A 17177-nucleotide genomic window follows, 5' to 3' on the forward strand; every position below is an offset into this window, starting at 1 on the left:
GAGAGTAGCAAATGTGTCAACTCTCCCCAAATCTATAGATTTAATAGCAATCAAATTCCCAGCAGAATTTTTTGAGGGACTAGATTCTAAAATTTTATGAAAGGGCAAAAGAACCTTAATAGCCAGAAAGATCTGGGGAAACAAGAATAAATTGGGAGGAATCACATTACCAGATACTGAGTTGCTATTAAGCTATAATGATCAAGACAGGTGGTACTGGTGAAAGGATCAGAGTTCAATAGAACAGAAGAGAGATTACAGAAATATACCCTCTTTTGTAAAGACACTTTTATAAAGATCCCATTCATGAGGGCTCCAACCTCATTACCTGATCACCTCCCAAATGCACAGATGGAGACAGAGATAGGAGTTACGCTGCCACAAGCAAAGAATCTCCTCAAGCCACGAGAATCTGCAAGTGGCAAGGCAGGATTTCCCCTCTAGAGCTTTCAGATGTGGGGCCCTGAAGACACCTGCAACCTTGCTGAATTTATTAGTTCTAATCGGTTTTGGGGGGGTTGGAGGAGTATTTAGGGTTTTCTATCTATAAGATTAAGTCATCTGCAAACAGAGGTAATTTTACTTCATCCTTTCCTATTTAGATACCTTTGTTTTACTTGCCTAATTTCTTTGGCTAGGACTTCTAATATTATTTTGAATAGAAGTGGTGAGGGGGCCAGACGCATTCTGCTGGGTGGGAAAGAGAGAGGAGGGAGCTAGATCTTATGCTGATATACCACCATGTGCCAATGAGGTCACACAGTGCCAGGGACCCTCAACCTGGTTGCTCCACTGAACCCACCGTTAGGTGGAGTTTAGGTGGATTTGGGGTGAGAAGTATTTAGAGGTAGATTGGTTGACCTCACTCTAGCATGAAAATGGAAGTATTTGTAAATTACTTACCTATTTCCCTCCAGGGGAGAAAATGGGAAGTGAGGGCCACTGGTGAACACTGAGTTAGAACAAGTGAGTATTTATATGAGTAATCCCTTCCGCATAATGAATCTGATGGAGTCACTGAAGAGTCCACATTTCCTCTTCCCCAGGCTTTGTGATTAATGTGTTCAACCCCACTGGCAACTTTTTGGCTGAAAACAGTCTTAATTAGCTATTTCCCTTGTCTGGGGAATGAGCATAAGGACCTTGCACCCCCAAGGCTTCTGTTAAGTTTACAAAGTGGCCTCAGATTTTCTATGAGAATATTGGCTCTGCAAATGTATGTACTTCCAATTTGCTCCCCACATGAACTCAGTTTGAACTGTGTCCCCTTTGGAGTTGAGTTACTAAATAAGTAACAGGAATATTTAATCTTTGAAGCTTACTGTGTCCCAAAATTTCTATTAAAACTATAGAAAACTTCTGATTATGACAAGTCAGCATTAAAAACTTACCAACTTCTTGGTATATATCCAAAGGAAGTGAAATCAGTATCTCAAAATGATATCTGTGCTCCCATGTTCATCACAGCATTATTCACAAGGAATGAAAACAACCTAAATGTCTGTCCGTGGATGAATGGATAAAGAAAATATGGTATGTGTATACGTATGTATATATACATACCATTTGCAAAAACTTGGATCAACCTGGTCATTATGCTGAGTGAAATAAGTCCGAGAAAGACAAATACTGCAATGCATGTTCTCACTTATATGTGGAATCTAAGAGTCAAACTAATAGACCCAGAGAGTAGAATGGTGGTGCTGTGGCACGGGGGGTAGAGGGGAGAATGAGGAAGTATTGGTCTAAGGCAGTGGTCCCCAAGCTTTTTGGCACCAGGGACCAGTTTCATGGAAGACAATTTTTCCACGGGTGTGGGCGGAGGGGGTATGGTCCAGGCGGGAATGCGAGCATTGGGGAGCAACGGGGAGCGGCAGATGAGGCTTCCTTTGCTCGCCCACCACTCACCTCCTCCTCCACAGACCGGTACTGGTCCGCGGCCCGGGGGTTGGGGACCCCTGGTCTAAGGGTACAAAGTTTTAGGATAAATGAGTTCTGGCGATTTGATGTACAACATGGTGATTTTGTACTTGAAATTTGTTAAGAAGGTAGATCTTAAATGTTAAATCGCCACAAAACATGGTAATTATGTGAGGTGATGGATATGTTAATTAGCTTGAGTGTGGTGATCATTTCTGAATGTGTATATATATCGTAATATCAATTTGTACACCTTAAATATATACATATAATTCCTATTTGTCAATTATACCTCAGTAAAGCTGGAAACAAACAAACAAAAACTGACCTGAACTGACTGTCTTACAGGTATGAGAGAATTGAAATTCCAATTCATATTGTACCTCATGTAACCATTGGGAAAGTGTGCCTTGAGTCAGCAGTTGAGCTGCCCAAGATCCTGTGCCAAGAGGAGCAGGATGCATATAGGAGGATCCACAGGTAGAGACCCTCGCTGCTCCTCTTCCCACTTCTCGGGCCTGGTCCCTGTTCTCTCCTGTCCTCTCATCTTTAGCAGCTCAAGCCATGAGCCCCCTTTCCTTTCAGCTCTCTGGGAGAAAGTCATCACATGTCTCACCCTGTGTGATAACAATCTCTTTAACACTTGTTTCTCTCCTGGTGCACTTTGGATCCTTCTGGGGCAAAGACACTTTTTTTAGTTGTTAAAAAACATTAACATCTCAGTAGCCCTGTTGCCAAGTACCGTGTACTACAGGAAGGCTTCAGCGAGAAACAATAATTTTAAAATTATTTCTTTGAATTATCTCAACGTTCTGAATAAAATTACATCCCCCAAATCATGAAACACGGAACAATAATGGGAAGTTCAATGATACATATTTCTCTAATCTGGTTGGCAGAGGTCTGTAGCAGACCACTGCCAAACGGATTAGATGAACTGCTGCTTTGCTACTAACCTAAACTATTTTATCCCTTTAGCCTTACACATCTGGACTCAGTAACCAAGATCCATAATGGCTCAGGTAAGATTTTTTTTCTCAAGTACAGGCAGTGAAATACTCACATGACAGAAGCAAATTTAGTTGAAGTGACTGAAGTGATGAGTACAAATTACCCTTGAGTTTTCTTTCCCAAGAGCTTTGCCATTTACTAATCCTGCTCCCAACTTTTCTATTGAATCCTGTGGACCACTGAATACTATACATGACTGGACATGTTTAACACCAGTTCTCAGGGAGACAGGGAGGGCCCCGATTTGTTGTGTTTGCAAGTTTCCATAGTGTAACACACCTACTGTGGCTGATTTCAAACAACTAACATGGCTGTAACCAGTTTGCAAACTTCCTGAAATTTCAACAGTTGGCGGTTGTGAGCCGGTTTCCAGCATATCAGTACCAGCCTATTGTGGTGGGAGTTGAAAGAGATGGATAGACAGACAGACAGACATAAAAGGGAGAGCATGAGGGAGATCTTTTCATGTAAATAAATATATAAGGAATTCCTATACAAGGCCAAGGATTTCTGCTCAATATACACACTAAATCACTTTTCCCAACATACACACCTACCCACCCACACCTTCTGACTAACCCTGACTCCCAGGCCATTCTGGCAAAGTCACTAGGAAGGAAGAAAAGGAGGCTTCCAAGTATTATAGGCAAGTACTTTGAGAGAAAAAAGACAGAGATGGCTTGGTTTATCTGTCCCATCATTTTTATCTGGAGGTAAAACATGGCAAAGAGTTAATAATATAAGGTAATGTATGATATGCAGCCGTACTCTAAAGCCACAGCAACTAAAAAAGTATATTGATAATTCAGACATGGACAGATAAATCAGAACTGAATAGAGCCCATGTATATGTATTTAAGAATTTATATCTAAGAAAGATGTTACTTCAAATCAATTTTTAAAAGGATGGATTGTTCACTAAATAGTGTTGGGACAGTTCATTTGTTTCTTAGTTTATACTTCTATTTCCATTTGGGAAAAAAATAAATTCCTACTTAATGTCCTACACAAAAAATAAATTCCAGATATATTTAGACTTTTACTATTAAATATAGTACAACCACTTTGGAAAAGAGATTGGCAATTACAACTACCAAATGTCCCACCAGTTCCTCTCCTAGGCATATACCCCAAAGAGTTGAAAACAGGTGTTCAAACAAAAACTTGTATAGGAATGTTTGTAGCAGCATTATTCACAATAGCCAAAAAGTGGGAACACCCAATTGTCTGTCAGTGGGTGAATGGATAAACGAAGTGTGATCCATCCATACAACAATGTATTGCTCAGCAATGGAAAGAACACACTACTGATACATGAACAACCTGGATGAATCTCATTATGCCAACTGAAAGAAGCATCACACAAAGTGCTACATACTCTATAGTTCCATTTATATGAAATTCAAGAATAGGCTAAACTAACCTATGGTGACAGCAAGCAGATGGGCAGCCACCTGGGGCTGGGTGAGGGGCACCGGCTGCAGAGGGAACCCAGAGGGGCCTCTGGGCTGATGGAAACGGCCTGTATCTTGACTGGAGGGTGGTTATAAGGGGTATGCATTTGTCAAAACTCATTGAACTGTACCCTTAAAGTGGGGTCATTTATTGTCTGTAAATTATACCCCAATAAAAGTTAAAAAAAATACAGGAGGAAAATATAAGGAAGTCACAAAAGACTGACTAAATAAGAATTAAAGACTTTTATAGATCCCTACAGAAAAATCAAATTGTTCATAATAATCTATAAAAGAAGTATGGATTAAGATAAAGTCATCAGGTTTTCTCCTTTTCTTTTGACAAAGATTAAATTGAGAGAGAATTAGATGAGGATGTGAGGGAAGTGAACACTCCCATATACTGTTCCTGGAGGTATAATTTTTAAATATATGTGGACTTGAATCTAGCAATTCCACATCGAAGAATGTATCCTTCAAAAATTTGTAGGACAAGTGTGCAAAAATAAAGGGATATTAATCGCAGTCTTTATAATAGCAAAAAATTGGATGCCACTGAAAGGTCCATCAATAGAAGACTTATTAAACTGGTACATCCATTCTGATGAATACTGTACAGCCGTTAAGAAGGAAAGGTAGATCTTTATCAACACAGGAAGATGTCTATGGCTTATTGTTGTGTGAGGTAAAAGTAACGTCCAAAATCATAGTTTTTTTAACTTTATTTAAAAAAATTTTTTTAACATCTTTATTGGAGTATAACTGCTTTACAAATGTTGTGTTAGTTTCTGCTGTCTAACAAAGTGAATCAGCTATACATATACATATATCCCCATATCTCCTCCCTCTTGCTTCTCCCTCCCGCCCTCCCTTATCCCACCCCTCTAGGTGGTCACAAAGCACCGAGCTGATCTCCCTGTGCTATGTGGCTGCTTCCCACTAGCTATCTGTTTTACATTTGGGGGTGTATGTATGTCCATGCCACTCTCTCTCTTCGTCCCAGCTTACCCTTCCCCCTCCCCGTGTCCACAAGTCCATTCTCTACACCTGTGTCTTTATTCCTGTCCTGCCCCTAGGTTCATCAGAACCATTTTTATTCAAAAGTATATATACATATGCACACAGGTTCACACACATATACATATACATATATCTTGGAAGGTATACCCCACAATATTACAGTGGTCATTTTAATAAGTCATGTATCATAAGAGAGAAAAAGATATTGCCATTAGGCAGAATTTGTTTTAAAAAGAGGGCCACGGAATCTCTGTCTCACCGTGAAGCTGAACATTCCTAGGAAGACATGAAAGGTGATCACTCCCTTCATCTCTCTGGTTTTTCCTCATTTTAAAAGAGGAGCTTTCAGGTGAGTTGCATTAATGTATTCTTCAATGTATGTAACACTTGGTAAGCAATTTTCTTTCTGAACTCGTGAAAAATTAAGTTGCAGAAGACAGAGTTCTAGCTCACTGGGAAGCTATGGTCATTCACAGTGAGAAGGTCTGAGAGCTGAGGAAAGAGACCCTTCTGTAGCTCTTACCCTTTTGCTATGGAAGTAAAAAGCTGGATATCTTTCTGCTCTCTGCATAGCAAGGCTTCCGTCTGGCTTATGGATCCAGGGATGTTCAGCATGGCCTCCGAATAGGTATCTTCTTTGCTCAGCTCTCCTGGCCTTTCCCCTGGCTGCCCATACAAAGTTGTCTGCCAGTTCTACTTCTGCACTTTTTCTACGTCCTCCTCCTTCCCCCTCTTTCTGTACTCACTGTTGGGCGCTACTGGTGGTGGATTGTTATCTCTGTGTTTTTCCTATTGAAGTGTTTACCAAGAACCTGTGCAGTCAGATGTCGGCAGTCAGCGGGCCTCTACTGCAGTGGCTGGAGGACAGACTGGAGCAAAACCAACAGCATTTGCAGGAGTTGCAACAAGAAAAGGAAGAGCTTATGCAAGAACTTTCTTCTTTAGAATAAAGCAGGAGACAAAATGGGGTAAAAAACTTTTGTTTTCCAATTTGTGTATTAAACATGGTCTGAAAATCCGTATACAGGAGATGTGTAGGCAGACGATGGAGCAGCTCTTTATATCCCAGTGGGTGCGTTTTATGCATACAATAGACAAACATAAGATGTCTTCCTAAAAGTTTCATTAGGGCTTAATGAACCCTCCTACCTGGAACTGGCCTACAAAGAGCATATGCAGGGTGATTTAAGTAGAATATGAAAGTTTTTTTTTAAAGGCTATGCAAGGTACATTGGCAAGGACATCCTGTAATAAAATGTCTGGGGAGCATATTTCAAATGTTTATTTTTTCCCTAGAATAAGCTAAAGGAATAAGAGTATTTCATGTTCAATTTTGTAGTTATGATGCTGATGTTGGACAAATAAATAAGTACACAAGGGTTTTAGTGGAATGAAGTGAAGGTGACTCATCAGCACCCCACCTCTATTCTTTGCCCCCATTGAGAGGCATATGTCTTATGTCTTCCTTCTTGATCTCTAAAATAGGTATTCTGAGATACCTAGCAAAGGTTGAATCTACGTGGGTGCTCTTTCTAACCAAAAACATGAGTTCTAGCATATTTGGCTCTGAAGCAAATTCCTATTGAGCAGATCCTATTTCCCTAAGAATTTCCAGTATAATATAAATGTGTTTTTCCAGAAACACTCAGGACTTAGGATGTAACAAAAATCATGCTTTAACAAGTTCTGTTGCAAGCTTCTTACCATGTGTAACCACAAATGCTAAGTGTGTCTTCAGAAAAGAGCTAAGCCTACTGCAGATCAGAAATTAAAGTGGGAATTGGAGGAGTTAGAAAGAAAGAAAACAAAGAAAGCCCCCATCCCAACAACAGTGACAAAGTGTTGGTTTTGGTTTTGTTTTTTCTTCTTGTTTCTCCCTAAATTATTGTTTATCAAATTTCAAAGTACAGTCCAGAACTACATGCACCATAATCATTTGGAGGTCAAACTTGAGCTCTGGGAGTGGAACCCAGAAATCTTCATGAACTCCCCTAGGGCATATGTAGTGTAAATGTTGTATTTTCCCTAATCTCCCACAGCCACAGTTCTTCTCTATTCTTTTCTTTCCTTGTAGGAAGGATGAAAATATCCAGGTGTAAAATTAATTAAGCCAAATGAATTTTGAAGAAGAAAAATTTGGAAGACTCACATTACCTGACTTCAAGACTTACTATAAACCTACAGTAATCAAGACAGTGTGGTATATGCCCAACTGATTTTGACAAAGGTAAAAAAGCAATTCAATGGAGGAAGGATAGTCTTTTCAACAAATGATGCTGGTGCAGTTGGCAAAGAAAATGAACTTTGACCTAAACTGCATACATTATACAAAAATTAATTGAAAATGTATCATGAACTTAGATGTACGATGTAAAACTTTCAGGAAAAATAATCATAGAAAGATCTTTAGGATCGTGGGCTAGGCAACAGGTTCTTCTTGGCCTTCATCCCAAAAGCACAATCGTAAAAGGAAAAAGTTGATACTGTATATTGGACTTCATCAAAATGAAAAACTTTTGCTCTGCCAAAAATTTAAGAGGAGGAAATTATTGAGAGAAATTACTTGCAAACCATTTATCTAGAATAAAGTCAAGAATAAAAAACAAACAATCCAATTAGAAAATGAGCGGAAGACATGAATAGACGCAGCACTAAAGAGGGTGTATGGAAGGCAAGCAAGCACAGGAAAAGATGTTGAACTTCATTAGTCATCAGGGAATGCAAATTAAAACCACAATGAATTATGACTACATACTTATCAGAATGGCTAAAGAAAAAACAGTGAAAATACCAGATGCTATTGAGCATACAAACTGGATCTCTCATACATTGCTGAACAGAATGTAAAATGGTAAGCCACTCTGAAAAAAAGAGTTTGAAAATTTCTAATAAAGTTAAACATACGTGTACTTTATTACCCAGCAATTGTTGTCCTGGACATTTATCCCAAAGAAATGAAACCTATTTTGGCACAGAAACTTCTATACAGACATTCTTGGCAGTTTCATTTGTAATAGCCCCAAACTGGAAACAACCTATATGACCTGCAGTTGAGTGTGTGGTTAAACCAACCATCCACACCATGCAATACTACTCTGCAATGAAAAGGAACAGACTTGATACACATGACTTGGATGGACCTCAAGGGTATAATGATGAATGAAAAACAGCCAGTCTTAAAAACTCACATACTGTATGACTGCATTTGTATAAATTCTTGAAATGACAAAATTATAGAAGTGAAGAACAGATTAATGGCTGACAGGGATAGGGACTGGAGGGGGTATGGGATATGGGTGACTATAAAGGGATAACACAAGGAATTCCTTTGTGCTGATGGAACAGTTCTGTATCTTGATTGTGGTGTTGATTAAATGAACCTATATCTGTGCTAAAACTACATAGACCTACACACACCCACAAATGAATGCATGTAAAATTTGGTGAAACCAAATAAGGTCTATAATCTAGTTAGCAGTATTCTACCATTGTCAATATGTTGGTTTTGAAGATGTACTATAGTTATGTGTAAGATCTTACCACTGGAGGAAACTGGGTGAAGGGCACATGGGACTCCCTGTACTATTTTTGCAACTTCCTGTTAATCTATAATTATTGCAAAATAAAAAGTTGTAAGTATTAAATAAGGAACTAGGAGGTATGGTACGTATTTTGTGAAATAAGAGTGATAAAATCTGAGGGGAATAAAATGATTTGAATATTTTTACAGGCCAACCTTCTGCACATGTCCCTTCTAAGCTATTTACATTGACAGAGTTACGGCAATTTGAAATTCTTTTTCTAACCTGATAATTCGAGTTGTAATCTGTAAAATAGGAATGTGGGGAGAGGAGGCAGGTACATGGAAGTGGCAAAGTACCTGGTGGCTGAGGAAGCAGGGCTGGGATTACTGCATGAGGGCCTTGGTGGGGGACATCTAGTGAAAGCTGTGTTGTGCAGCCAGCAATCAGGTACATTAAACAAGTAAGTCAACTGATGGAGCAAATAAGTAAATGTGTTGAGGAAAGTGGAAGCTAGGTTTGTCAGTGTCAGAGAAATGACTTATAAACATGAAAAGGGGAGGAGCTTCAAGATGGCGGAAGAGTAAGACGTGGAGATCACCTTCCTCCCCACAAATACATCAGAAATACACCTACATGTGGAACAGCCCCTGCAGAACATCTACTGAACGCTGGCAGAAGAACTCAGACCTCCCAAAAGGCAAGAAACTCCCCACGTACCTGGGTAGGGCAAAAGAAAAAAGAAAAAACAGAGACAAAAGAATAGGGATGGGACTTGCACCAGTGGGAGGGAGGTGTGAAGGAGGAAAGGTGTCCACACACTAGGAAGGCCCTTCGCGGGCAGAGACTGCGGGTGGCGGAGGGGGGAAGCTTCGGAGCCACGGAGGAGAGCGCAGCCACAGGGGTGCGGAGGGCAAAGCGGAGAGATTCCCGCACGGAGGATCGGTGCCGAGCAGCACTCACCAGCCCGAGAGGCTTGTCTGCTCACCCACCGGGGCGGGCGGGGCTGGGAGCTGAGGCTCGGGCTTCGGAGGTCGCATCGCAGGGCGAGGACTGGGCTTGGCGGCGTGAACACAGCCTGAAGGGGCTAGTGCGCCACAGCTAGCCGGGAGGGAGTCCGGGAAAAGTCTGGAGCTGCCGAAGAGACCATTGTTTCGGGGTGCGCGAAGAGAGGGGATTCAGAGCGCCGCTTAAAGGAGCTCCAGAGATGGGTGCGAGCCGCGGCTATCAGCGCGGACCCCAGAGACAGGCACGAGATGCTAAGGCGGCTGCTGCTGCCACCAAGAAGCCTGTGTGCGAGCACAGGGCACTCTCCACACCGCCCCTCCTGGGAGCCTGTGCAGCCTGCCACGGCCAGGGTCCCGTGATCCAGGGACAACTTCCCTGGGAGAACACATGGCGCGCCTCAGGCTGGTGCAACGTCACGCTGGCCTCTGCCGCCGCAGGCTCGCCCCGCATCCGTACCCCTCCCTCCCCCCGGCCTGAGTGAGCCAGAGCCCCCGAATCAGCTGCTCCTTTAACCCCGTCCTGTCTGAGCGAAGAACAGACGCCCTCAGGCGACCTACACACAGAGGTGGGGCCAAATCCAAAGCTGAACCCCAGGAGCTGTGCGAACACAGAAGAGAAAGGGAAATCTCTCCAAACAGAATCTAGCAAACAGAATCCAACAACACATTAAAAGGATCATACACCATGATCAAGTGGGATTTATCCCAGGGATGCAGGGATTCTTCAATATACGCAAATCAATGTGATACACCATATTAACAAATTGAAGAATAAAAACCATATGATCATCTCGATAGATACAAAAAAAGCTTTTGACAAAATTCAACACCCATTTATGATAAAATCTCTCCAGAAAGTGGGCATAGAGGGAACCTACCTCAACATAATAAAGGCCATATATGACAAACCCAAAGCAAACATCATTCTCAATGGTGAAAAACTGAAAGCATTTCCTCTAAGATCAGGAACGAGACAAGGATGTCCACTCTCACCACTATTATTCAACATTGTTTTGGAAGTCCTAGCCACGGCAATCAGGGAAGGAAAAGAAAGGAATACAGATTGGAAAAGAAGAAGTAAAACTGTCACTGTTTGCAGCTGACATGATACTATACATAGAGAATCCTAAAGATGCCACCAGAAAACTACTAGAGCTAATCAATGAATTTGGTAAAGTAGCAGGATACAAAATCAATGCACAGACATCTCTGGCATTCCTATACACTAATGATGAAAAATCTGAAAATGAAATTAAGAAAACACTCCCATTTACCATTGCAACAAAAAGAATAAAATACCTAGGAATAAACCTACCTAAGGAGACAAAAGACCTGTATGCAGAAAACTATAAGACACTGATGAAAGAAATTAAAGATGATACAAACAGATGAAGAGAAATACCATGTTCTTGGATTGGAAGAATCAACATTGTGAAAATGACTCTACTACCCACAGCAATCTACAGATTCAATGCAATCCCTATCAAACTACCACTGGCATTTTTTACAGAACTAGAACAAGAAATTTCACAATTTGTATGGAAACACAAAAGACCCCGAATAGCCAAGGCAATCTTGAGAACGAAAAATGGAGCTGGAGGAATCAGGCTCCCTGACTTCAGACTATACTACAAAGCTACAGTAATCAAGACAGTATGGTACTGGCACAAAAACAGAAATATAGATCAATGGAACAGGACAGAAAGCCCAGAGATAAACCCACGCACATATGGTCACCTTATCTTTGATAAAGGAGACAAGAATATACAGTGGAGAAAAGACAGCCTCTTCAATAAGTGGTGCTGGGAAAACTGGACAGGTACATGTAAAAGTATGAAATTAGAACACTCCCTAACACCATAAACAAAAATAAACTCAAAATGGATTAAAGACCTAAGGGTAAGGGCAGACACTATCAAACTCTTAGAGGAAAACCCAGGCAGAACACTCTATGGCATAAATCACAACAAGATCCTTTTTGACCCACCTCCTAGAGAAATGGAAATAAAAACAAAAATAAACAGATGGGACCTAATGAAACTTAAAAGCTTTTTCACAGCAAAGGAAACCATAAACAAGACCAAAAGACAACCCTCAGAATGGGAGAAAATATTTGCAAACGAAGCAACTGACAAAGGATTAATCTCCAAAATTTACAAGCAGCTCATGTAGCTTAATAACAAAAAACCAACAACCCAATCCAAAAATGGGCAGAAGACCTAAATAGACATTTCTCCAAAGAAGATATACAGATTGCCAACAAATACATGAAAGAATGCTCAACACCATTAATCACTAGAGAAATGCAAATGAAAACTACAATGCGGTATCATCTCCCACCGGTCAGAATGGCCCTCATCAAAAAATCTACAAACAATAAATGCTGGAGAGGGTGTGGAGAAAAGGGAACCCTCTTGCACTGTTGGTGGGAATGTAAATTGATACAGCCACTATGGAGAACAGTATGGACGTTCCTTAAAAAACTAAAAATAGAACTACCATACGACCCAGCAATCCCACTACTGGGCATATACCCTGAGAAAACCATAATTCAAAAAGAGTCATGTACCAAAATGTTCATTGCAGCTCTATTTACAATAGCTGGGACATGGCAGCAACCGAAGTGTCCATCAACAGATGAATGGATAAAGAAGGTGTGGCACATATATACAATGGAATATTACGCAGTCATAAAAAGAAATGAAATTGAGTTATTTGTAGTGAGGTGGATGGAGTTAGAGTCTGTCATACAGAGTGAAGTAAGTCAGAAAGAGAAAAACAAATACCGTATGCTAACACATATATATGGAATCTAAGGGGAAAAAAAAAAAAGGTCACGAAGAACCTAGGGGTAAGACGGGAATAAAGACACAGACCTACTAGAGAATGGACTTGAGGATATGGGGAGGGGGAAGGGTAAGCTGGGACAAAGTGAGAGAGTGGCATGGACATATATACACTACCAAACGTAAAATAGATAGCTAGTGGGAAGCAGCCGCATAGCACAGGGAGATCAGCTCGGTGGTTTGTGACCACCTAGAGGGGTGGGATAGGGAGGGTGGGAGGGAGGGAGACGCAAGAGGGAAGAGATATGGGAACATATGTATATGTATAACTGATTCACTTTGTTATAAAGCAGAAACTAACACACCATTGTAAAGCAATTATACTCCAATAAAGATGTTAAAAAAAAATACAAACATATAAATCACCCTAAAAAAAAAAAAAAAGAGGGAGTGAGAGCATGTCCTTCTACTCCGCCATCTTGAACCTATCTCAGCTGTATTTCTATATACTAATGAACTATCTGAAAAAGAAATTAAGAAAACATTCACATATACAATAGCATCAAAAAAATACTTAGGAATAAATTTAGCCAAGGAGATGAAAGATCTTGTACACTGAAAACTATAAGATATTGATGAAAGAATTTGAAGAAGACACAAATAATTGGAAACATATCCTGTATTCATGAGGAATTCCTTGGCGGTCCAGTGGACAGGACTCTGCACATTCACTGCCGAGGGCCCGGGTTCGATTTCTGATGGGGGAACTAAGATCCTGCAAGCCAAGTTGTGCGGCCAAAAAAAAAAAAGAATTATATCATATCCTGTGTTCATGGATTGGAAGAATGAATGTTGTTAAAATGATCATAATACCTAAAGTGATGTACAGATTTAATTCAATCCCCATCAAAATTCCAATGGCATTTTTCACAGAAATAGAAGAAAACAATCCTAAAAATCATATGGAACCACAAAAGACCCCAAATGGCCAAAGTAATCCTGAGCAAGAACAAAGCTGGGGGCTTCCTGATTTCAAATGATATTACAAAACTACAGTAATCAAAACACTATGGCACTGGCATAAAAACAGACACACAGACCAATGGAGTAGAATAGAGTACAGGAATAAACCCACACATACACAGTCAACTAATATTTGACAAGGGAGCCAGGAATGCACAATGGGGAAAGGATAGTCTTTTCCACAGGTGGTGTTGAGAAAACTAGATATCTACATGCAAATGAATGAAACTGGACCACTGTCTTACACCATACAGAAAAATTAACTCAAATGAATTAAATACTTAAATGTAAAACCTGAAAGCATAAAACTCCTAGAATTAAACCTAGGTGGATGCTCCTTGACATCCATCTGGGCAATGACTTTTTAGATTTGACACCAAAAGTAAAAGCAACAATAGCAAAAATAAACAAGTGGGACTACATCAAACTAAAGAGCTATACAGCAATGGAAATCATCAACAAAATGAAAAGTCAACCCACAGAATGTGAGAAGTTATTTGTAAACCATATATCTGCTAAGAGGTTAGTACCCCAAATATATAAGGAACTTATACAACAATAGCAAAAAACCCCACAAACAATCTAATTTAAGAATAGGCCTGAGACCTGAATAAACATTTTTCCAAAGAAGATATACATATGACCTACAGGCACATAAAGAGATGCTCAACATTGCGAATCATCAAGGAAATGCAAATCAAAACCACAATAAGATTATCACGTCACACCTGTCAGGATGGCTATTATCAAAAAGACAACAACAAGTGTCGGTAAGGATGTGGACAAAAGGGCACCCTTGTGCAGTGTTGATGGGAATATAAACTGGTACAGCCATTATGTAAAAACGTATGAAGTTTCTTCAAAAAATTAAAAATAGAACTACCATATGATCCAGCAATCCAACTTTTGGGTATATATCCGTAGAAATGAAGTCAGGATCTCAAAGATATATGCATTCCCATGTTTACTGCAGCAATATTCACAACAGTCAAGATATGGAAACAATCTAAATTCCATTGACAGATGAATAAAGAAAATGTGTATGTATATATATAAAATATATTTTATATATATATAAAATGCAGCCATTAAAAAGAAGGAAATTCTGCCATTTGTGACAACATGGATATACCTCAAGGATATTATGCTAACTAAGTGAAATAAGCCAAGCACAGAAGGACAAATAATGTATGATCTCACTTATATGTGAAATCTGAAAATGCTGAACTTATTTAACCAGAAAGTAGAATGATGTTTGCCGGGGGCTATGGGGTGGGGGAAATGGGGAGAAGTTGGTCAAAGGGTACATATTTTCAGTTATAAGATGAATTCATTTAAAAAAAAGATGAATGAGTTCTAGTGATCTAATATACAGCATGGTGACCACAATTAATAACACTGTATACTTGAAATTTGCTAAAATAATAGATCTCAAGTGTTCTAACCACAGAAAATATTTTAAGTATGGAGGTGATGGATGTGTTGACTGTGGTGATCATTTCACAATGTATACATATATTAAATCCTCATCTTGTACACCTTAAAAGAAAACATCATGTTGGGACTTCTCTGGTGGCGCAGTGGTTAAGAATCCACCTGCTAATGCAGGGGACACGGGCTCGAGCCCTGGTCCAGGAAGATCCCACATGCCGCGGAGCAACTAAGCCCGTGTGCCACCACTACTGAAGCCCAAGTGCCCTAGAGCCCGCTCGCTGCAACTACTGAGTCCGCATACTGCAACTACTGAAGCCCACATGCCTAAAGCCTGTGCTCCGCAATAAGAGAAGCCACTGCAATGAGAAGCCAGCACACCGCGACGAAGAGTAGCCCCCGCTCGCCACAACTAGAGAAAGCCCACGTGCAGCAACGAAGACCCAACGCAGCCAAAAATAAATAAAATTTTAAAATAATAATAATAAATTAAAATGTGTCTTTAAAAAAAACACATCATGTTGTACAACCTAAATATATACAATTTTTATTTGTTAATCATACCTCAGTAAAGCTGAAGAAAAAGATAAACTCAATTAAAAGATTAGCAAAGGATCAGAATAGACATTTCTCCAAAGTAGATACACAAATTGCCAATAAGCACATGAAAAAAATCTTCTAAGTCATTAGTCATCAGGGAAATGTAAATGAAAACCACAAAGAGATACCACTTCCAACCCACTCAGATGGCTATAATTGAACAAATGGAAAACAAATATTGGCAAGGATGTGGAGAAATTGGTACCCTCATACACTGCTGGTGGGGTTGTAAAATGGTTCAGCCACTATGGAAAATAGTTTAGCAGTTCCTTACAAAGTTCAACACAGAACTTCCACATGAACATGCAATTCCATGCTTAGGTATATACCTAAAAGAAGTGAAAACAGGTATTGAAAGAAATACTTGCATGTGAAGCAGTATTCACAATAGTTCAAAAAGGGAATCAGCCCAAGTGTTCATGAATGAACGAATAAACTGTAGTATATCCATACAATGGAATATTATTTGGCCATAAAAAGAAATGAAGTACTGATTCATGCTACAACATGAATGAAGCTGGCATATATTATGCTAAGTGAAAGAGCCCAGTCCCAAAGGTCCACATATTGACTGAGTCCTTTTATATGAAATGATCAGAATAGGAAAATCTTCAGAGACATAAAGTAGAATAGTGATTGACTAGGGATGGGAGGTTTAGGTGGAAATGAGGAGTGATGGCTAACGAGTGTGGGGTTTCTTTTTAAGGTGGTGAAAATGTTGTAAATTGATCTTGGTGCTGGTCGTACAACTCTGAATATACTAAAAACTACCAACTTGTAGACTAAATGGGTGAATGGTATGATATGTGAATTAAATACCAACACAGCTACTTGAGAAAACATGCTCTGAAAGGATAGAAGTGATATCAAAGTAATGTATGTGCCTTTCTAAACCAACTTCAACGTTCTTTAAAGTAATACATAAAAATACAGCACTCAGTGAATTAAAATTAATATTTGACATCTATACAAAATTACACAGGAAGAAGCAGAAAAATGTTACTGATACCAAAGAGAAAAAAAAGTCAATAAAAACAGAGCTAGAAGGAAATGGTTGATAAGCATATATCCTTGATAGTTATGATATCCTCAAGGGTTTAAAGGAAAATGTGGACATAATGAAGAGAGCATTGAAAGATAAAAAGAGTCAAATGGAAATTCTAGAGATGAAAAATACCTTACTGGAAATGCAAACTGTCCTAAATGGGATTAAGAGAAGATACTCTGCAAAAGAAAAAAACTAAAAATAGAACTACCATACGACCCAGCATTCCCACTACTGGGCATATACCCTGAGAAAACCGTAATTCAAAAAGAGTCATGTACCAAAATGTTCATTGCAGCTCTATTTACAATAGCCGGGACATGGAAGCAACCTAAGTGTCCATCATCGGATGAATGGAT

At 39.7% G+C, this 17177-nt stretch overlaps 1 protein-coding gene across 3 annotated transcripts in view; it reads left to right on the forward strand.

Moving 5' to 3' along the window:
- Positions 1-9056, forward strand: part of BRCC3 (BRCA1/BRCA2-containing complex subunit 3) — a 70743-nt gene extending 61687 nt beyond the window's left edge. For all 3 annotated transcript variants that reach the window (XM_068533648.1, XM_068533650.1, XM_068533649.1), the window contains 4 exons: positions 2269-2400; positions 2899-2942; positions 6204-6373; positions 7480-9056. In XM_068533648.1, coding sequence (XP_068389749.1) covers positions 2269-2400; positions 2899-2942; positions 6204-6355 — 328 coding nt within the window. In that variant the 3' untranslated portion in view covers positions 6356-6373; positions 7480-9056. The remainder of the gene's footprint in view (positions 1-2268; positions 2401-2898; positions 2943-6203; positions 6374-7479) is intronic.
- Positions 9057-17177: the final 8121 nt, after the last annotated feature.

This window comes from Eschrichtius robustus, chromosome X, assembly GCF_028021215.1.
Source record: "Eschrichtius robustus isolate mEscRob2 chromosome X, mEscRob2.pri, whole genome shotgun sequence".
In the NCBI taxonomy this organism is placed as follows: domain Eukaryota; kingdom Metazoa; phylum Chordata; class Mammalia; order Artiodactyla; family Eschrichtiidae; genus Eschrichtius; species Eschrichtius robustus.